Source organism: Strix uralensis, chromosome 4 (genome assembly GCF_047716275.1).
Source record: "Strix uralensis isolate ZFMK-TIS-50842 chromosome 4, bStrUra1, whole genome shotgun sequence".
In the NCBI taxonomy this organism is placed as follows: Eukaryota; Metazoa; Chordata; class Aves; order Strigiformes; family Strigidae; genus Strix; species Strix uralensis.
In genome coordinates this window covers 122,088,720-122,109,988 of record NC_133975.1, presented here as the reverse complement: position 1 = coordinate 122,109,988, position 21,269 = coordinate 122,088,720, and the positions used below count along the sequence as shown (strand labels likewise).

At 38.3% G+C, this 21,269-nt stretch overlaps 3 protein-coding genes across 6 annotated transcripts in view; 2 read left to right on the top strand and 1 right to left on the bottom strand.

Moving 5' to 3' along the window:
- The window catches only part of TDRD9 (tudor domain containing 9), an 89,839-nt gene extending 76,100 nt beyond the window's left edge, over positions 1 to 13,739 (bottom strand). Inside the window, exon 1 of the mRNA XM_074868940.1 lies at positions 13,571 to 13,739. Within this exon, the coding sequence (XP_074725041.1) occupies positions 13,571 to 13,728 (158 nt within the window). The 5' untranslated portion in view covers positions 13,729 to 13,739. The remainder of the gene's footprint in view (positions 1 to 13,570) is intronic.
- On the top strand, positions 3,136 to 7,023 carry RD3L (RD3 like). 3 transcript variants are annotated; one of them, XM_074868938.1, is made up of 4 exons: positions 3,136 to 3,359; positions 4,256 to 4,347; positions 5,090 to 5,395; positions 6,276 to 7,023. In XM_074868938.1, exons 3-4 carry the CDS (start codon positions 5,097 to 5,099, stop codon positions 6,571 to 6,573), a joined length of 597 nt encoding a protein of 198 aa, XP_074725039.1. In that variant the 5' UTR covers positions 3,136 to 3,359; positions 4,256 to 4,347; positions 5,090 to 5,096; the 3' UTR covers positions 6,574 to 7,023. The 3 variants fall into 3 exon arrangements, with proteins under 3 accessions (XP_074725039.1, XP_074725040.1, XP_074725038.1); XM_074868939.1 differs by having other exon boundaries at positions 3,326 to 3,359; positions 4,259 to 4,347; XM_074868937.1 differs by lacking the exon at positions 3,136 to 3,359 and having other exon boundaries at positions 3,983 to 4,347.
- A 749-nt stretch (positions 13,740 to 14,488) lies between the features above and the next one.
- ATP5MJ (ATP synthase membrane subunit j) lies at positions 14,489 to 20,264 on the top strand. Of its 2 annotated transcripts, none has more exons than XM_074868934.1 (4): positions 14,489 to 14,629; positions 16,234 to 16,357; positions 18,132 to 18,152; positions 19,015 to 20,264. In XM_074868934.1, exons 2-4 carry the CDS (start codon positions 16,234 to 16,236, stop codon positions 19,038 to 19,040), a joined length of 171 nt encoding a protein of 56 aa, XP_074725035.1. In that variant the 5' UTR covers positions 14,489 to 14,629; the 3' UTR covers positions 19,041 to 20,264. The 2 variants fall into 2 exon arrangements, with proteins under 2 accessions (XP_074725035.1, XP_074725037.1); XM_074868936.1 differs by lacking the exon at positions 14,489 to 14,629 and adding an exon at positions 14,923 to 14,971.
- The last annotated feature ends 1,005 nt before the right edge of the window (positions 20,265 to 21,269 follow it).

The following is a 21,269-nucleotide window of genomic DNA, read 5'->3' as shown; positions in this document are numbered from 1 at the left end:
TGAAAGAAAATAATAAACAGAGCACATGGTGCCAGTAGGAACTGTTCTGCCACATGCACCAGGGCATGCTTGTTATTCTGACTGGTGATCCATAAAGTCAGTCATTATGAAGATCACCTTCTAAATTAGAGGCTGTGTCTATGTTTACTGAAGCCAGTAGGGAAAACCCCCCACACCTTCCCATATTAATTTATTCTAGAGAAATTTCATGTAAATTATGCTTAATTTGTGTATTCATGTAACTATGGGAATGTAAATTAAGCTATTTCAATGATTCCTCACTTCTGTATTTCTAAGCCAAATGTCATGAAACCAGCATAGCTAAAAGTCATGGGGAAACCAAATATATCCACCACAACCCATAAGAATTCCTCACCACAACAAAGCACAATCACTATTGCAGAGATTAATTTAGATTGTTCCATCATTTCATGTGTGGTTGTCTTCATTCACCCATACTGATGCACAAATTTAACAACCTCCTTATACATGAGCCCTGCCATGCAAACCTCTGTTTTAGATTGCCTAGTTCGATTCAGTCACTCTTAAGGTGAAGCATTTATTCTTCATATGGTCTGAAGGCACAGGAGACACAAACCAACACATCTAGCTGCATGGCCATGCAATCAGAGCTTCTCCACAGGACTCCATTTCTACTGTTGTTTCAGTAAAAGTCTTCTGAGAAGTACATGAGTATTTTACTTACATAGCTAGAGTGATCTGCAGTGGAAACCATACACACAGTGCAATACAATCATTTAGTTATTGCTTATGGAATTGCTAGAAAAAGTATTTTGTACTCTCTTAAGAAAGAAGAAAAATGAGATTTCCTCTTTTCTCCTCCCCTCATCTAACATCTCCACAAACCAGGTTACACAGCCTCCTAGACAACTGATTGAGAAACATCTTTGTAAACTAGCAGAATTGACAACTAGTTCAAAAAGTTAGAACTGTTTGATGTGAACCTCCCATTTACTCCGGGTTAAGTGGAGAACAACAAGTATAGGAGAAAGAGGAAGACACTGACACTTCAGAAGACATTTTTTTTTTGGTACGAAGAAGTCCATGGGATAAAAATAAGCCATCACCAAGGTTTTAAAAACGTCTGTTCTGTACATAGCCCTTTTAAAATAGAAAGAAATAACCTGTGTCTTACACAGGGCTGCGAGGAAAGAAATCCCGTTTTATCCACTGGCTGCCACCCTTATTTACCCAATCAATTTTCAATTACCACGTGCTCTTGTAAGGCTATTGTTTTAGAATAAGGCTCTTTGCTGATGAACCTGGACCTGCCATAGCAAGAAAGAAAAGACCACTACAACTGAATTGATTCACAAAAGCAAAACAAGCTTAAAACATGCTACAGAAAAAGGAGTGGTTATCTTAAGAGAAAGCATAAGAAATGCTGACATGAAAAGACATGCCTTCTGATTTACCTGTGTAAGAGGAGATATCATTCACTGCAGGTCAAAGAACATTATTAAGTTATAGAAATAACAGATGCATTAGGAATTCATTACATTCCTTGCCTCAAAAACTAGGAAAACAAAGTAAAAGAAGGTTGAAGGAAAGTTTAAAAAATAGTTCAAAAAAATCTTCAATTTACATTCTACGTTACACACACAGACAATTACAGTTAATTTACAGGAAAAATAAATCAATTAGCAAACAACTGCTCTGCTGCAGTGGCAGAATAAATTATGGCTTATTAAAAAAGACAAAAATTACTTATTATATAACTGATGTTATGGTCTCACTTGAGTACTATGATGTGTTTCAGTCACTAATACCAGCAAAGAAAAATTCGTAAAAGGGAAATTGAAATGATAAAAATATTTCTTTCTTGCTGTAGCATACCAAAAGTGCTAGGACTGAAACTTTTAGAAAATTTACAGAAATGAGTAATGAGATGAAATGCCAAAGACAAGAGAGATTCAGAAGCTTAAGACCATAAATCACTTCTAAAAACACAGCATCTCTGAGTTATCTAAATTTACAAACTGTAGAAAAGCGCAAGTTTACTAGATGAATGTTAGGGAGACCAAAACATTTTTCCCAAATAATGATAGAGTCAGGGAACATAAAAAAAAAAAAAAACAAAACCTAAAAGATAAGTATTAAAGACGTCACACCATTGTAATTTTATTGTTGTAATTTTAGGAACTGCCTAAAATTAATGAGAGGAAACAAAATATAGCCTTTCCTCCCCCAGGTGAAATCATAACAATAACTCTAGTTACAAATAAAGACAAACTCAGTAATGCCTTCAGGGAACAGACCCACTATCAGCTAAACTCAAGCTAAAACTTCCATCCTGACACAGCACTGCAGAACAATTTAGGGATAGTTGGAGGGAACTGTAACTCTCCAAAAAGCTTTCGGGATTAACCACTGGCTAGCAACTGCATAAAATACTGCTCTACTTTTTAAGTTCAAGTTCCCAATGCCAGCCTCACTTGAGCAGTCATCTCTTCCTGACTAGAGATCTGAAATACATACAAAAGTAGAAGCAATATAAATGTTCAGCTTTAATGTTCTCCTACCAATGGAAAGGGAAATGTCATTCTGAGTATCCTGCCTCACAAAATTTGATGATACAATGAAAGATTAAGAAAAAAACCACAAGCCCACCCTTCCAAACAAACAAAAAAAACCTGGTTGTAGGTTTCTTGTTTTATTAATTTGCACACCTCCCAGTATGCATCTCTAATTCGCAAAGACATTACACAATGGTTTTATACTGTACAGCAGTTTACTTTCAGATCTGATACAGTGGAAAAAAAAGTGGTGACATGTTAACTGTGCTGTAAAGGAGGTGGCAAGGAGCATTTTAATTTCATCTGAAAATCTGTCAGGTCAGTTCTGTCATCTTAAACCTAGCTCCCTTCCTTTTTCATAGTACCACATACAATGTAATGTGAAAACCTTCCAGCTGAGGAGGATTAATACTGACATTTGAATTTTCCCAATGTATAGTAATATCAGCTTTAATAACCGCCATACACATCATCCTTTATGTTGGATGACATCTAGAACAAATTTACAGAACCCCTGTTCTCCCAACAGTTCAATACACCAGTGGAGGCAAAAAAGTAGGAATGAAAAATACTTACAGGAGCAAAGACGGTCATTAGGACAAGAAAGAGCAGAAGAGGAGGCATTTTGTATACCCTGCCTACTGTTTAGATTAATAGGAAGAGACCAGATAACTGGAACGGAAAATGGCTGCTTCAGCGACCTTTAGCGTGCACGATGCCATCCCTGAAAATGAACCTTAAAAATGGATATGCTCAAAATACTCATCAAGGAAAGAGGGAGCAGGCAACTGACAGCCAGTTGAGAGAGAAGCAAAGTCTATGGTAAGAGACTTACAATTCTGGGCTTTTTAGATCAGTCTGACCTCAATTTGCATGTCCTTATCATTCTATTCCTTTAATTAGATTAATGTGTTGTTCATGGCACACCATAGGTGTTACAGACTGGCTTCTTTAAATACATTTGAAATGTTAATTGAAAATGCTAGCAGCTATGCGCAGTAATGAAAAAGTGTAGTACCATGAGATCAATGAAATTCATCTGGAAGAAGTATTTAATATAGCAACAAAATCCTGAGCAACTGTCAAATAGCTCTTTTCTGTCAACACTCACTTAACAAAGGCTTTAGATGATCTTCACTAGAGAAAGACTATTCTTAGCTGTTTAAAAATGACAGTAGAACAGCCTGATCCCCCTCTAATGGGAGAAAAGTCTTGCAGCATCTCAATGGCCTGAAAGTTTAGTTTGATGATAAAAGCAACAGTTATTTTTAGCACTCTACAGGCATAAAAATACAGCTCTAAACTGTGACCTACAGCTATGCACAGCCAAGCATCACATCATACGACAGCCTTAACGTTAGCTAGAAGCACGTCTGTAGTTGCTTCAGACTATCATTATTCATCTCACTACCAACAGTACCTTTGGATGGATTTAGCAACAAGCATTTGAAATTGTTACCATCTTTTTTAAAATTGCTGCCACCGGCAGAACTCAATTCAAAAGGTAGGAGATCTTAATGGACTTTGTAGAAAGTATTTGAGAGACCGTGTTAGGTTAAATGGATTACTACTTCTCTCTGGTACAGAGGATGAAAAAGAACCTTAAAAGCAGAAAACCTTAAACTGTCATACTCAGTACATAAAGCCATTTTTCTAAGCACAGTTTGAGTAAATGAAGAGAAAAAAAGAAAAAAAGGAAAAACCTTGTTTTCTTCCAGCAGTAGTAACAGCCTGGAAACAGGATATGCTAGAATAAGAGACCTTCAAGCAAACCAACCTGAAACAACACTGTTCACAGACAACTGCAAAGGTAATTTATGTTATTTTACTCCAATTAGTATGCTTGTGTCTGCATGACTTGTAACAAACTGCAATTTAGAAGCGTATTCCACCAGATTTCAGTTTCCAGGTTATGTAAACAAGAATTTATTTAAAATAAAAACTGATGCAGAAGTTTTAAAAATGGATCATGCCGAGTTCCAGAACCTGACTTTTTTAATAACTTTTAAAATGTGCAGATAAACTCAAATTTTGGAGGTCTGTGGTTTTGTGTTTTGTTGGGGGGTTTTTTGTTCTTGTTTTGTTGGGTTTTTTTGGTGAAGTGGGGGGTGTTCTTGTTTGGTTTTGGGTTTTTTGGTGAAGGTTTTTGGTTTTGTGGGGTTTGCTTGTTTGTTTTGGGGGGTTTGTTTTGCTTTGGTTTTTTTGTGTTTGTTGGCTGTGGGTTTGTTTTTCTTTTTTTAAACCCATATATACTACCAGGATAAAAAATGAAATATTTCCAAGATTATAGATATGCACTTTTAAATGCTATAAACTTCACATAGTTATGTTAACTCAGAAAACAAATGGAAAATAGTGTAAAATATAAGGCTTGTCAGATTTAGTTATGGCTTGGCAATTACTGTTATCACTACTTACATTGTTCTGCAAAATATTTTAGGATCATTAATAAAGTTTCCTTTAAACATTCAGTTGCTAAAAAGGAAGTCTACAAGTATAAATAACTATTGGTTGTACAGAAATAAGCAAAATTTTTTTTCCTCCCCTCACAGCTTAAAAATGCCACTTTTTGGCTGGATGAAGTGGTCAAAAAATGACTCCTACAAACAAACAAGATATCCTGGATCAGAAGTAGTTACAAAAACCCTACTGAGGGAATTGAAATGGCACCTGAAAGAGCGTGAAAGATTAGTGCAAGAGATTGAAAATGAACAAAAAGTCCAGAAGACTGGCATGGATTACAACTGGTTGAAGAACTACCAAAACCCTCAAGCAACAATTCCAGCTACTGAGCAACGGCAGCTCGAAGTTCTGTGTTCACAAATCCAGCCTTGCCAAACAGGAACTGTTCTCAGCAGGTAATTGTTTCATATCTCTCTAACTTCGAGCACTCTATCGTAAGTAAGAAATTTCTTCTACCTAATCCAAGCTTATATTTGGTTCCAATCTTTCTTCCAAAGTAACAATGACCAACAACTGGAACACATTTTTACAGGTGTTTTAGATATTACACCTTTACTTTAATATGTTGTACTTGAAGGAAGTGTGTAGTCAGGACTTTCCTGGTCTAATTCAAAACATGGAAAGTCTCACATGCTTAAACATGTGACCTCTCAATGCATTCATTTTTTTCCTCTGTTATTTATCCCCAGTATTTATTAAATAGTAAGCTAATAACCAAAAATCAAATTATAGCACTATTGCAATGCACTGTTATGCAGAGACCCAGCTTCACTGTCCATAATATCTGAAAGCTTCTAAAGCTACCAAATCAGTGTAAAAAAAAAAATTTTTTTAATTCCTATTTTTTAAAAACAAACACCCGCCCCTATATTTTACAACGAAAAATTCTCCTATGCCTGTATTTTAAATACATTTTCTAGGGACATGTAGAAATGACAGAACAAGCCTATGTGCCTTTTAAAACCCAGAATATACCTAAGGGCAAAGTCAGTTTAAATCAAGTTACCCAGATGGGCCAAAAAAACAACAAAAAAAGCAAACCCAATAACAATAGCTTTCAATCCTCATAATAGCTGGACTGCATCCAGTGCATTGTTAAAGCTCTCTTCCTCTTACAATCTTTTGGGGGAGGTGTGTGGGGAAATGTGGCAGCAAGGAATAAATGACACCAGAATGCAGTCATTTCCTCCGCCTTTCCCTCCCCTCAAAAGACCAGAGAGGAAACAGTAGAGTTTCAACACTGATGATTAGATCTCAATTTTTGTTTGTTTCTAGATTTCGTGAAGTTTTGGCAGAAAATGATGTTTTACCCTGGGAAATAGTCTACATATTCAAGCAAGTTTTAAAAGATTTTCTTACTACCATTGAGAGAGAAAACCAACCAGACCAGCTGGTAGATGCATGGAATACAAATTGCTCTGAACATTTCAGCCTGCACAGACACAGTTCTAACAGATCAGACAAAGATGAAATCCCCACAGTTTCAAGTTATGTCGACAAAACCACACAAAGCATGTTTCCCACCTTCTCTCATAGAATCTGGAATCTGCCCTATTACTACCCGTCAAGTTAAGTTGCCTTGTGTTTCTTTCAAAAAGCTACGTAGCCATTTGCATTCCTTTCTTGTGACTGCCATTCACAAACATAGGAATAAGAAATGTGACATGCTCCCCTTTTTTCCAAGTTCAGAAATTAAAATCCTTGATTATAGCTAGTATGCAGTAAACAAACTTTAAATATAAACTCTCCTTTTATCTTTATAGTTACTTAAAGATGTTGTGTTTGAAAGCACCTTTTAACCAAAAATGTAGATGTTTCTGAAAAAAACTCTGAAGCATTTTTGAACCGTATACAGCTAGATGTATTTAAACAAGAAAAGACTGCTTTCCATATTTTGAAACACCATCAAATCCACAAAGTGTCAAGCAAAAACTTCTGTATTTGTCACACAGCTTTTAGGGGGTCTATAGGAACTTTATACTGTGTAAGATAAGTGATTTAATATAATATCAGTTATACTAAATAAACTGGTAAATACTTTTTGGATCTGACTAGTTATTTCTTCAAGAATAAGTTCTAAAATCAAAACAGTATCAGTGTTATAACACACACTGCATGTACTGTTTCTATATTTTTTCCAAACTGTACTCTGTGCATGCTTAAGTACTGTGAAGATAGATAACTAAACGAAAACATCCAATATTTAATGACATTTAACAACTAGTTCTCTATTCTTCAAGAAATTAATTATTTTATTTCAAATAGTTTTACTTCATTTGACTTACTGGAAGCTGTCCAGAAACCCAGACTATACAGTTTTGATCAAATCAAATAGTACTTTACTAAAACAGCAAAAGAACCAACAGATCATTTCCAGAGCAAGAGGTGGTCATTTTAAATTTAAGCACAATAAAATTTCATGGTTTTCAGTTGCCATCATCTATCACTCTGGGTTCATAAGAAAAGTTTTACAAGACCGATTGGATACGTAGCGGTTATGGTCACAGCGGACAATTAGAGCAGAAAATCAATGAAAACGTATGCCAGAATTCAGTTTGCTACTTCCATCCCTGTATGTAACAAATTTTTACATGTCTTTTATGTTAACCTCTTCATCTCCAGATTTCCTTTTAATCTGTCTGCCACATCATAAAAAAAATGGGCAAGACTCACTGAGCCCAATTCACAAAATGCACTATTTTGCAAACACCGAGGAAAACTTCTTCCTCTGATATTTTCTTCAAACATACTGAAGAAGACATTCAGGTTTCCTCAAGTTGGTAACATACAGCTGAAAGATATTGTCTTGTGCTCCACAGTCATATCTCCCACCCAAGAAAGAATTTACTAATAATGCAACATAAGTTGAGCAGAACAAATGTCACAATATTTTCACAAGAAGATAAAAATACTATTTAAAAAAAACCTTTGGAAAGCTTATAATCTAGAGAACGTTTCATGCAGAAGAGTGGAACATAATACACACAGAAGGTGAAAAACGAACTCCTGCATACACCTAACTCACAAAGCACTATAGCAAATCAGTTTCTACAGGTTTAGAATAATAAAAAAATTGCAGCTCAATACAAAAAGTAACCAGTCCCTCCACTTTCCATAAACTACACAAAACTTCGCAAGCATGTGCAAACTCGTATCTGCACTGAGAGCTGGTAGAAACTCTTTCCCCCCCTCTTGTGCAGTTGTTAGTTTGTGGGTAAATAACAAAAGTGTTGATCTCAACTTACTCTGCCCTACTGACGCAGAATAAGGAGTACTGGATTCTTTTCATGCAGTTCTAAACAATGCAGACAAGGATCCCTCCATGAGTGCAGGCATGGTTTGAAAGGTTTTTCCTTCAGTGATAAAGCTCCCCAAAGAGTTAAGTTTCAAGTACTTTTTCCATAGGAGAGAGGGTAACATGAATTGAGCATATAAAAGGCATTAGCAGAATTAATATTACATTCAGAATTAACATCCACGATGCTGGTTTCAGAAAACATTTTTTATTTGGTCAAAGGCACAAGATTCCTGCAATAGCAATTCACATAAATTAGTTTCTTAAAACAGTACCCTCGCTGCTTTCTACTGGAAAATAGTTCAAAAAAATCCCTAAAAATGTAACTTCAAAATTCCAGTTTATGGAAAACGGTAGGCCAGTAACATGCAAGGTCCGCTTACCTCTATAATCATCAAAAACATGTAGGGGAAAATAAAACAAAGCCAAAAACCACCCCACAAGATGACTACAGATACAACTTGCCCATTCTTCATAAATTTCACTTCAATTTCACTTTAATATAAGCAAATGCAGTCTTCTAAGTCCAGAAACAAGAACCATCAACTACAACATACACTAAAAGGCAGTCGCTGAATTATAGTTAAATATATCTAGGCATCATAGCCAATTCAATGTTAAATCCCAATGCATGCTAAGGAAATACACAAAAAAGTTCACCTACTTTTATATGTATGTTTTATTGATGAAACTGATACTAGGCTGCTGCATCCAGTTCTAGTGTCCACACTTGGGGGGAAAGGAGAGGGAGAAACCAGGCTGGGAACTGGAGAGGGTATAGGAAAAAAGTTATCCAAATGCTGAGAAAAATGCCATCCACCAAGACCTCCCCTGGTCCATTTTTTCAAATACAGAAATGAGAAGTAACTTTATGGAATACAAGCACCTTCATCTGATGACAGTATTATGTACTCTCTCTGTAGTTAAAAAGCAGAGAAAAGGCTAGAAAAAACAAAGGTGTAAGAGCAAGAAGACAAACTAAAAATGTTAAACATATTTTAAAGAAATATGCTAGGTTTACTGCAACATGCTACAAAGAGAATCTGTACCTCGGTCTGCCAGCTAAGCTATTTTCTGCAATTTAGCTTGCACTTACAGATAGTAGTAACATGGCTGTGGGCCAGTCAACATTTCTCTGCTTAAGACTACTGAGAACTCAACTTTAAGCACTTTTTCTTCATGGCCTTGTCCCGATCCAGTATCGGGGAGGGTCTTAAATGATCCCAAGAGTGGGATTAAGACGGTCAGATGCCGCACAAACCTTGTAAGCTTTATTTAACGAAATAACTGATAATAGCGATAGGGCAGAGGAAGAAGAAAGGAAAAGTCAGAACACCTAAGCAGGCAAACAAAAGAGATGCAGCAATACTAGTTACCACCACCACGAGTCTAGTGGCGTTCCGTTGATCCGGTTCCGGTGCAAGTGATGGGGAGAAAGCAAGCAAGCAAACAGCTGCGGCAGGCGAGAGCTTCAAAGGCAAGCAAAAAACTACGACAGGCAAGAAGCTTCGACAGGTGATAGAGAAAAGGCAAACGAAAAACTACAGCAGAGAGGAGCACGCAGCTCCTTTTATACAGTCTCCACCACTAGTTCACTCGTTGCCACAGAGCTCGTTTGCCCCATGTTCTCCCACGTGCGCATGCCCAGATGTCCACAGTGGTCGCACTGAGGTGGGGTCGGCCATTGACGCCTTCAGCTTCCGCACATCCCCCTCGTCCCCCGGCCCTGCACGCACATACAGCTTTTGCAGCTCCTGGCAGATTTTGTCCTCCCAGCAACAGGACATCGAGGCCCAGTCTATGAAATGGTGTGGTGCTGAGACAGACAGCTGCCATCTTACACGACCCTGCAGCTCGGAGCGGAGGTAATGGTGTAACAGCAATGTCGAGACAAAACAGCTAACACAGTCCCTTACAGACCTGCATGATTTGCACAAGGTGATCATGATTTGCACAAGGTGATCTGGCACTATACTTCCTTACACTAACCCAGCTGGTATTTCTGGCATAGGCAGGCAGCTGACACAAACCACTCTAGTGACAGAAAGGTGAGTGGTAACAATTTCAAAGGGCAGCAATGTCTCCCACATGCACAGGTGTCAGGCAGAACAAACAGTGTGCAATGTTTTCAGCCAAATTAGCTGGTTATAAAAAAGGGCTAACTCCATGAAAGCTACACCTATGAAATGCAAGAAATCAAAGACAGAGAATAACCACTTTTTCCACGCTTCAGTGTTTTAATGTGAGCCACTACTGTTTTGATAACAAGGAAGGATTTAATGATCTAAATTTCTTTTTATTTGGTTAAACATAAACAGAGGAATTAAAAAGTTAATCAACGACCTATTTAAGGATCAGGATTCCAGCCACAATTTCTGAGAACTATTCTCTTTCCCTAACAAACTCAATTACTAATACGGCTATTCTAGAGGTAATTCAGATAACAAGATACTCTTAAAAGCCTTGGAAAATGAGACATCATTGGTAAAGGAAGAGAACACATTCTACACCTCTTTTTAAGGGAGACGTGATGCGTTTACATCCCATTAGACAATCTCAGTAACATTTTTGTAAAATATTAGTTATTACACACACTTGTGTGTAGTAACACACCTGTTATTACAGTTACTAATTTGGTAGTAATCTTACACATTCTTACATATAAACTTAGACAAAACAAGTAGGAAGACAGTCTCCATCAAAAAGCTTGAAATAAATATAAATAAGCATTTGAAAAATTTGAAATAATTTTGGTTTTGATTTTCCCAAGAAAGAAACTAAGAGTTTTGAAGGAAATAGTAATGGACTATTATGCTACAAGCAGTCTCAACAAAAGGAAATTCTTTTGTTTTCAGCTCTTCAAACTGTTTCTTAAGAAGACAGTGAATAAAATCTAATCATTTCCTACTTGAATCTAAGCCTTCTCAAGATTCACTTTTTGCAAAAACTCTCTAAATGTAAGCACATTCCCATAACTGTGAAACAGAAGTGTATATGGAAACAAAACACAGCTAAGCAAACACACCTTCTTATACAGGTTTTCATTTTACAGCAGCATACACATGCACCTATCATCTATGCTTAAAGATTTTATACATGCTTAATGATGAGAAATTCTGTTCACACTTACATAAATGGCTTTTAGGATGTATATCCCCTCTCTCTTTTTTTCAGATGGGAAAGAAAAAAAGAAAAAACTGTAAAAGTAACTTCTCTCTGCTAACACAACTGTCAAATGCAACAATTATGTTATCTGCTAAGGCTTTTGACTGGAAAGGGATATCTGTCTAACCAAAGATAAAGATTTGCCCCTGCCTAGGCACGCAAGGTTTGATGAATCTTACTAATTTCTCTTGTGTAGTAGATTTTGGTGGCTTAGTGCTCAGATGGGTTCAAGAGCCTCTTCTCAAACCCTTCCCTAGTACTACAGAAATGTTACTGGCACCTAAATAAACACTGAGAAGTCCCAGACATCTCGTACATACTGGGTTTAGAAATTACATTCACAGTAAATAACCTTAAAAAACTGTAAAATTCTGTCTGGTCACATCTGAAAAATTGTAACTACTTGCATAAAAACCAGGAGCTCTCAGTCAAGAGCTTGCTAATGGCAGCACTTTTACATTAAAGGATGAGAGGGGATAGATATTTTGATGTGCCGGTTTTGTCCTTTCCTTGAAGCAAAGACAGACTCTGCTGAACTGTCAGAATATATGCTGTTAAGATGTTAGGCAAGAGGTTCATTCTTTCTCAGAAAACAACGTGCACCCTTTAAGAGAGTTCCTGAAACACACTGCCCCATACTGCTGTACATCATACAGGGAAATAAAAGACGCTCGCTCTAGACTGTACCTCCAGATAATTTTGAAAAAGACTTTAGTATATGGAAGTGCATACAAACCACTTTTCTATAGTGACCACAGATACACTATCCAAACCTAATCTAATTACTAAGATTACTGTGCACTGCCTCAACACCTTCCAGTTTAGGCAGCATCCAGGGGAAAGTATTTTTTGTTTTCAATATCCAGACACTAGTGAAAAACAAATGTACCCAGCTGCTATGTAAATATACATACAGTTCTTTTCCTCAGCTGTAAACTCTGCCATCTGAGAATAAAGCAACAAGGTATACATGCCAGTATACCTTGAACTAGCTTTACCCTGTTAACTTAAATGCTTCAGATAAGTCGCAAGAGCAATGAACATACATGGTTTAGTTATAAAACGCATAGGCAGTTGATTCTGGAAAACAGACTGTTAACTGCTGCTCAGAGAAAACAGAAGTTCCTACAGCGAAGCAAACAGAAAGATTCAGTTTGAAAATAACCAAGAACATCTGCTCTAAGTGAGATCACAGTATCTCAATATGTATCTGGATAAAAAAATTAGAAGAAGAAAGAAGAAGAGATAAGAAATAAGACAGTTTTTCACAAATTTGTAGCATAAGTAACAAATTAAACTTACCAAAGGTATAGGGTAAGTAACACCCACTTACTATATTTATTTATTTACAAACTTGGTATAAATGAAAAGCACTTAGTTACAAATAACATATGAAACTACTGGTCAAATAATTTATGTACTGTAAAATAATTACTTGACATTCAAGGATCAGTCACTGAAAACAACATGAGAAAAACCAGCAATACTGTTAAGGGACAATGAGGGGAAAAGATCAGCCCAAATAATCAGTGTTGCTCATTGATTTAATAGTGAAATGGATAAAAACATACTCTGTGAATTCCCTAACAAACAAGTAAATTGACTCCTGAATCCCATTTTATTTGCCACTGGCCACTGCCAGAGTTCCTAAGCTACACACCTGAGTTAGAATAAATCAGGTGTTTTCTAACACTGTTCCACAGTTTTTCCAACAGCACCTGCCACAACTGCACACCAACGCTAATGAACTTTATAGAAAGCAAATCCCACGGGCAGGATCTCTAGTGATGATCAAGACAATAGACGTAAGTTACAAATCAGAAAATAACTGAAGTATTAAACACACAATGCCCACACCTATCCACACCTGGACTGCAGCCACAAGCATTACGAGGGTGTTAGGCTGGAACCCAACAACCGCACCAGCACAGGCCCCCCCGAGCCTGAGGAGGCAGTCCAGACCCGGGGGAAACGCCCGGCACGCCCGGGCCATGGGCACCCACAGACACACAGGATGAGAAGCCACCGGTGCCTGCACTGACGGCTTCACCCCGGGCGCAAGGAGCGTCTCCCGGCCGCCAAGCGTAGAGGCAGAGTGTCCCCCACTCACCCCGCAGCTGCTAACGGTTCCCGTGCGGCAAGGGGGCGGGGGGGCGGACTTTGCAGGGCGCTGGCCTGCGGCTGCTCGCCCAAGACCTTGGCGGCGGTGACGGCTTTGCCGATCGTGAGCCCGTCGCTGCTCCGCTCCGCTGTGAGCTGCCGCAGCATGATGGCGGCGCCTACCGCCACGCGGCTCGCGGCAATCGCCTCGGCTCCCGCCACGCGTCTCCTTCCCGGCCCCGCCCCCAGCACGTGACCCGGCGGGAAGGCGCCTCGTTCTGGCGTCCCGGCCGAGGGAGCTCCGGGGCGGCGAAGTGGGGCGCGCAGCCCGCCCCCTGCGTCCTGGGCTCCTCTCAGGATAAGGCGCTCTCCCCTCTCAGCCACGGGAGGCGTGGAGCAGCCGGTTTCCCCCTCACACCCGCAAAACAGTGGCCAAGAGCTGCCTGGAATCCCAGTCGCCCTGTCCTTCCCGTCCCCTGGAGGAAGTGGCCCACAGGCATGTAGATGCCTCAGCCCGCCTGAATCTGACCCAGCGGGTGCCCCCCGCTCCTCCAGGACAAGCTGTTCTTTAAGTGACGCGCTATATAAAGACTCAGGACGAGCCCTTCCCGGCATTGTCCTTGCACAGGACACTTGCTGTGCTCCCTTCTCAGAAAGCAGGAGTGAGGCGGAGAGCAGGCAAAAACACAGTGGTGAGAGGGACCCTGGGACTGCGTGTGGATTTCTACAGCGACATGACCTCTGTGAGGGCCAGGCAAAGCCCTGGAGCGGCTGGGGGAGCGCAGGGACGTGACGGGACTGACAGGCTGAGGAGGCTGCTTGCCCCGCGCACAGAGGGCACGAGGAGCGGCAGCGAGGCGCGGAGCTCGGCCTGGCCGGTCGCAGCCGGGGCGCACAGGGCGCGCTCGTCCTCCGCAGCCGTAGGGGGCGCTGCGCGGTGGCGGCGCTTCTCTTGGTCCGACGACTTCGCTCGTTGGCGCGTCCTTTCCCAGCATCCCCCGCGGCGGTAGCGGAGGCCGTCCCCGCTCGGTGACCTTCGCTCGCAGCTCGCGCGCTCCCAGCTCTAACGGTGGGTTTCGGCCCAAGCGAGGCCTTATCGCTTGTTGTTGGGACTCGCTGAGGGCTGTCTCGGGGAGGCAGCTGTGGTTCAGCCTGGGAAAGGAGCGGGGGTGAGGAGGCGCGGCCAGCGGCGCTCGAACTCTGCCGTTACGCGTTCCCCCCGTCCCCGTGCGGAAGGGCCTGTGGGGCAGGTCCTGGGCGGGCGGCAAGTTCCCGGGACTGCCGTGGGGTCATGGCGGGGAGATCAGTGAGAAAACAGATTCTGTTGTTCCGGATAGGTTTCAGAAAAATGGCCTGAACGACGTCGCACCCACCGAGGCCTTGGGGAAAGGTCTCTGCGCCTTTTAGCAGGGTATTGGAAATAGCATTGCTTGATCTCTGTGTCTTCTAGTGGTGGGAAAATCCTTTCCTTTCTGTTCATTCTCGTTGTTAATATGTCTTGATATTTTGCTATAGCAGAATGATTGTTATTATGGCACTGTTCCTCGGGAACTACAAATAGTGGAAATTTTGGGGGAGGTGCAGTGTTCTTAATATTATTGGTGAAAGCACAATAGTTTCAGGAAATTTTCCACAATAATTTGATTGAAATGTCTGTCCATAAAGATAAGTGTGGGTTTGTCTACAATTATACATTAATTACCATAAAAACGCTTTCATTCTTTAAGCAGCACCTAGATTTTTCCAGTTTTGACATTGGCTACCCTTGCATCTCTTTCCCTTTGATTCTTGCCAAAGGGTGCTTTACATTTAGTAATGGCAAATAAGTAAGTAAGCATTACCTCATAGAAGTTTAAATCTGCCTTTCTTTCCTGGGACTCTGGTTTGCCATATACTGTCCAGATGTGTAAATAGCTGACTTTATTGGGTTGTAGTAAGTAGTGACTTTACTGGGATGAAGTGCTGAATCTAAGACAGTAGAACATGTAGTATTGCAGTGCAGTGTAGTGCAAATGTGTACTAACGTGTTGTGTGGGAGTTAGGGTAAGCTTTATTTTAAAACATCTTACAGTTTTCTGTTTGTTTAACAAAGCTGCAAAGAAAGGAAAAAAGCACTGATACGCTTCTTGCTCTTGGGGCATATTTTGGAATTAAAATATTCATGACATTAATTCAGTAGCTTAACATCATTTATTTTGCTATTTAGAGTAGAAATTACCGTGTTGGGAGAGACGCCTTACCTTTGGGGGAGGGAGGGAAACTAACTTGGTAGTGCAAGGAAGGAGCTTCTCTAGCTTGTCTGGAACAAGGCTTTCCTCCTGAGACAATCTGAAAACATTAAAAAAAGCTGTCACTGATAGGGAGAGAGGAGCCTACCTATTGCTACTCTGTAAATGCTCTGAGTCATCTTTGGACCCTTTAATCAGCTGTAATTTATTATTGTTTATTGTCTTAGCCCACAAATTGTAACCTTAACTCTGAATTTTCATTGTTTTGCTTTGGAATGAGTACTTTTGCATGTTTGGGGATTTTTTTCTAACCTGTAAACTGCTGTTGATATATATTAGGAGTATGTATATACATAAATATATATATGTGCATATATAGTAAAAATACATCAAGTAAGAATACAGTTGCAAAACTCACCATGGCAAAACTTATTATAATTTTCAGATGGTGCAGACCATGCTTCCAAAGTCATTGAGAGCCATGAAATTATACTTCACTACTGTGTATCAAGAAATATGGGTTGGTGTAGCAATAACAGCCTATGTCTACTACAAAATTTCATATGGTGGTAAGTTACACATTATAGTCTTCATTAGCTGTTACTTGATAAGGTCTATAGGTGCGAATATCCTTAACAACGAGAAATCAGTCATTGAAAATATCCAACAAATAAGAAATTAACACTCTTACTTAAGGCCAGTTTTAACATTCTCAGTGTAGACGGTTGCACTAACAAAAATACTCAAATACCAGTGTAACTGTGCCTATATTATGAAGATTAGGTAACACAGGAATTGGTTTTAAAAACACACATCTAACTTGCAAGTATAGACAGAGGCTTCTCCTGTAGATTTGTCCTAAAGAGGAATGTAAGACTGTTCTGAACCAGAACTTACTTTGATTAGAAGTTTTTTAAGAATCCTTATGTTTTTGAGTTTTTGCTCAAGATGTGCAAAAAAAATACAGTTCTTAAAAGGTTTTCCCATGTGAACTTGTGGAAGTTAAAGCACTTAGTTTATTTTGGGCTGATACACCTCAAAATGTGAGGTACATCACTGAACATTAAAATGTGTGTTACTTGGTGATATTGGATCACTTTCTCAGAGGAAGAAAGAGAACATCTAATGTAAAAATAATAGTGGGCCGGGTCCCTCAAAGCAGAACAGTGCAACAGATTATGGTGTCCTAAAGGTCCTGTTCTTCAATTTAGACTATGCTGAAAAAACTCCAAGTCAAACCCTTTATGAGCTGTCACGAACAACGAAATGTTACAAACTGTAGACAGAGTTGACAGGGAAAGGAACCCCTTGCTGTGGGAACAGCTAAGTGATGTTACCCCAACATCTCTCTAGCTTTGTCAAATAACTTGTTGCATGTCCAAAACTGTTACACTACACTTACAAGCTTAAGTAAATATAAGTATTTGAACAGACAGAGAGAAAAAAAATAGTTTAACTTTTGCTTTAACTTCTATAATTTCAAGGACAATTCAAAATTCGCAGACTGCTTCAAGTTTGTGTCATGCTACTTTTATTTTCATTTATAATTTAGATAATAGATGTGGTGGTGTAAGGTTTTGAGGGCCAAAACCTTGATACGGGGCAACTGTATGCTAAGCATTATTTTAAAGTGAAAATAGCTTTTAATAGCTGTAGCCCTTTCCACAGTTTGGGGAACAGTTTTGCAAATAATACATACGTTTATAGAAGAGCATGTTGTAGAATAACTTAGATTGGAAGGGACCTCTTGAGCTCACCTGGTCCAAACCGTTGCTTAAAAGTAGTTAGATCAAAGTTAGATCAGGTTGCTCATGGCCTTATTCATAATTCAAATGAGTATTTCCAAGGGTGGAGATTGCACAACCTCTTATGACAGTCTTATGAAGAATTTTTTCCATCTATTTTTGTCTGATCACTGTGAATCAGTATTTTAGGAGAATAATTACAGTGGGAATGTAAAATAAGCTATTTACAAAAGAAAATTTTAAAGCAAACTATATTCTTAACACTTCAGTTTACATGCATATGGTGTGTGTATATATAGCTATATATTATGTAAAATACTACCATTCTGTATAAGTTTCTTCTGAATTACAGTAGGAGTCTTCATGGCTACAATTTCTAAATGCATGGAGTCTTGGTTAATTAAAAGCAAACAACTTTTAGAAAATCAATGTAGTAGCATTTACTGACATGTACATGTTGTACACTTTTTAAATCTTGTTCAAGCTAAATTGGCAAATCATAAGTAGTATAATCTAATTGAAGTTTATCTGCAAAAAATAAAGAGGAAATATTTTTTTAAACTGTCATTGTTCAGCTTGTTTTTTTCTTTTTTTCCAGGCAAAAAAGCAGTGGCAGATAGTAAGTATTAAATATCTAATACCCTGTTGTATTTTTTAAAAGAATGCAGTAAAAATCAGCTCAGCATGTTTTACTTAAGTGTGGGGTTTACATTATGGATTTAGAAAATGTTTAAAGACTACTTCAAAACATGTAGTTTTGGTTATATTGATGGTTAGAAACATCTGTGAATCTGCACAGATGCTACCTTGGTCTTAAATTGTCCTTTGCATAGGCTTTTGGAGTACAATGGAAGTTGTATGCCTTGATTGGGCAGGGAGGAATTCTTTTAAATAACAGTAACTACTTAATGGAATTACTTAAATCAGCATGAACTGAAGTATGGCTGCTGTTGCAGCTGTCAAGAAACTTAAGAAGTTTAAACTTGTATTTTGAATTTGTATTTTTATATCTTCTATAAAGTAGTGTTTCGATATTTATGGACAGCTTCTGACATCACATTGGAATTTTAACTTTTCATGAGCTGCTGTATCTCAGTTAATTTTCTGCACTATGATAGATACCATTTGCTCCCAGTTGAATTTGTATATGCAAACACATTTTTAAATGTGTAATTAATGAAAATACTGTCCAGTAGACTTAAGGATAATAGCATATATAAACTTTAGACAGAACCGTACCAAAACCGAGGAAGAATGGATGCTTGCATGTAAGAGTGCTGTAAAACTTGCAAAAGAGGATTTTTAGTATTGGCCAAGTTTATGTACATAGTTTGAGGATTTTGTTTTATTTGACAGAGCAGTTGAATCTGCCAGTTCTTGTGCTCAGGTGTGGATACAGTTGTCTGTTCTAGGTTCTGAACTACATTGCTGAATTGACTTGCTCTACTGTTTGAACAGTCTAAATCATGTTTTTGTTTCAGAGTCCTCTGGTGCTGGCCATCATTAAAGACCTCTTCTCTTCCTGGAGCATGCGCTTGGTGGTTCGTCATCTTTACTGTAAATGAAGCAAGTTACAACCATAGGGAATTGAATTCTAAAACTGTACTTGATCCATCTGCTGTAATTACAGGAAGAATAAATCCATTGAGTAACAAGGAATTAAACATGTTGGACAAAGTATGCTGGAGCATGTTAACCTAATTTTTAGAATAAGCATTTTTTGTTTTCTACAGTTCTTCCAAGATCCATGTTAAACTCGTTCAATAGTACTTTGAAAAAGACCAAATTTCTGTAACTAAACTTCTTAATAGAATTGGCCAACATTTGTTACAATAGTATTAAGCCTCTTTTCTAATACCTTTTTTGGCTAGAACTTCTGAAATACTCCATTTACTTTTAAAATGTCATTTAATAGTATGCCAAGTTTGAGAACTTAATTCTCAGCTTTTTGTCAAATTGTAGTGCAATAATTAAGGGTACAACAAGTTCTTTTTAAAACCTTACATTTTCTTTAAAGAGTTTTTAGTTCTGCAAGGTTTAAAAGCAAAAGCTGTACTGTTATTAAAACACCATGCAAAATGTTTACAGAGGTTTTTAAAAAGTACATTATTGGCAACTATTTTTTTTTTTGTCCTTCATATTCAGTAGAGCTAAGGAATTATTCTAAAAGGCTCTTCCTTTAGTCACAAATTTTGCAATGGAGTAAGTAATAACATGCCCAAATTGTATGAGAAAATTATTACTACATGGGCCCTCATCTTCTATTTGAGCTTATGAAAATCTCAGAATTTAAAGGGAATAATGAAATCATGCACTGTGGCAGCAGTTATTATGAGCATAAACAAACATTTAACTGACTTTAAAAGTTTTCCTTTTTCCTGAAAATTTAGATGTAATATATGTATTACTAGGATGGGTCATTACTGGGTTTTGCAGATAGCTGTTAACTCCATAGCTAGTATTATTTTCTGGAGACTCTAGGAACCTACACTATCTTAAAAAAAACAGTTTTCAAAACTGTACATGCTGAATTCTGTACCAAGGATACATAGTGTATAAAACCAAAATTGGACTTCATGTCATGTTTTGTTTAATTTTAGCCTAATCTGCTTTTGAGAAGATTAAGAGGCTTAGGTAATTTTAATGACTTAATGCTTAAGTACATCTTTTTATCTACTTCACTGAAACATCTTAAATCTTTCAGCTTGATTAAAATTTTCTTTTCAATCTCTCTGACTGCAGTATCTGGTCATAACTTAAATATTTTGTATTTGAGTACTGAGGAGCTTGATAACCTTACCTGCTGATGGCAAGCATTCCAAACAATGTGTTGCCTTTAATTTTTTCAAAATCTGTACTTCTGGTTAAGCTTAATAGCTGTACCTACTATAAGTAGAGTAATATTACCAGTCATATTTCTCTGAAAGCTTTTTTTAAAAAAGGCAGGTATTGCATTACTCAATTTGAAATGGTGACATCTGTCTTTCATGCATTCTTGACATTTCTTCCACCTTCCAGAGTTTTCCTTGTTGTTGCATCTTCCCATGATACATTTTAGCTGATTCTTTCATCACTTTCATTATCATTTCTGTATGGGTTTTTCAGTGTTTCCTCACTGCAGAAGAATGAGAAGTAGAAAGAACTCACTATTTCTTTCTTTACATAAAACCAAAAGCATCCAGAAGAAGGGAACAGAGAATAAAAACTAGAAGAAAATGGAGCTTCAAATGAACAGATATTAGGCCAGTGGTGATTACAGGGTGAGTCAGTGTTGTGGTATAGTTAATAAGTGGTTCAGATTTAAAATTTATGCCAGGTGAAGAGCTATACATGTATTTGTAATGCAAATTTATGATCAGTAGTTTATAGTTCCTAAGATACTACACATACTTCAAATGACCTGGTTTAGCAATTTTCAATTACAGAGCTAAGGAAAACAAGTAGGGAAAAAACATTAATCACTGCAGGATTTGCTTCACCTTAGCTAGAACCTAGTACACTGGGACAGAGCTACATCAACATGCTGTCTGATCTCCTAGATGTTAATTGAAAACAAGAGGAGCTTCTGCTAACCTGCCCTTGGAGCACTGTTAACTGCACTTTTAGGTAAACTTAACCTACTAAAACTCTTAATGCTTCTTGATATCTGACTTGCTTGATTTTCTAGTAGGGAAAGAAACTACATATGGGCAGCTATGTCTCAGTTATGAAAACTACACTTTCTACTGAAATAATG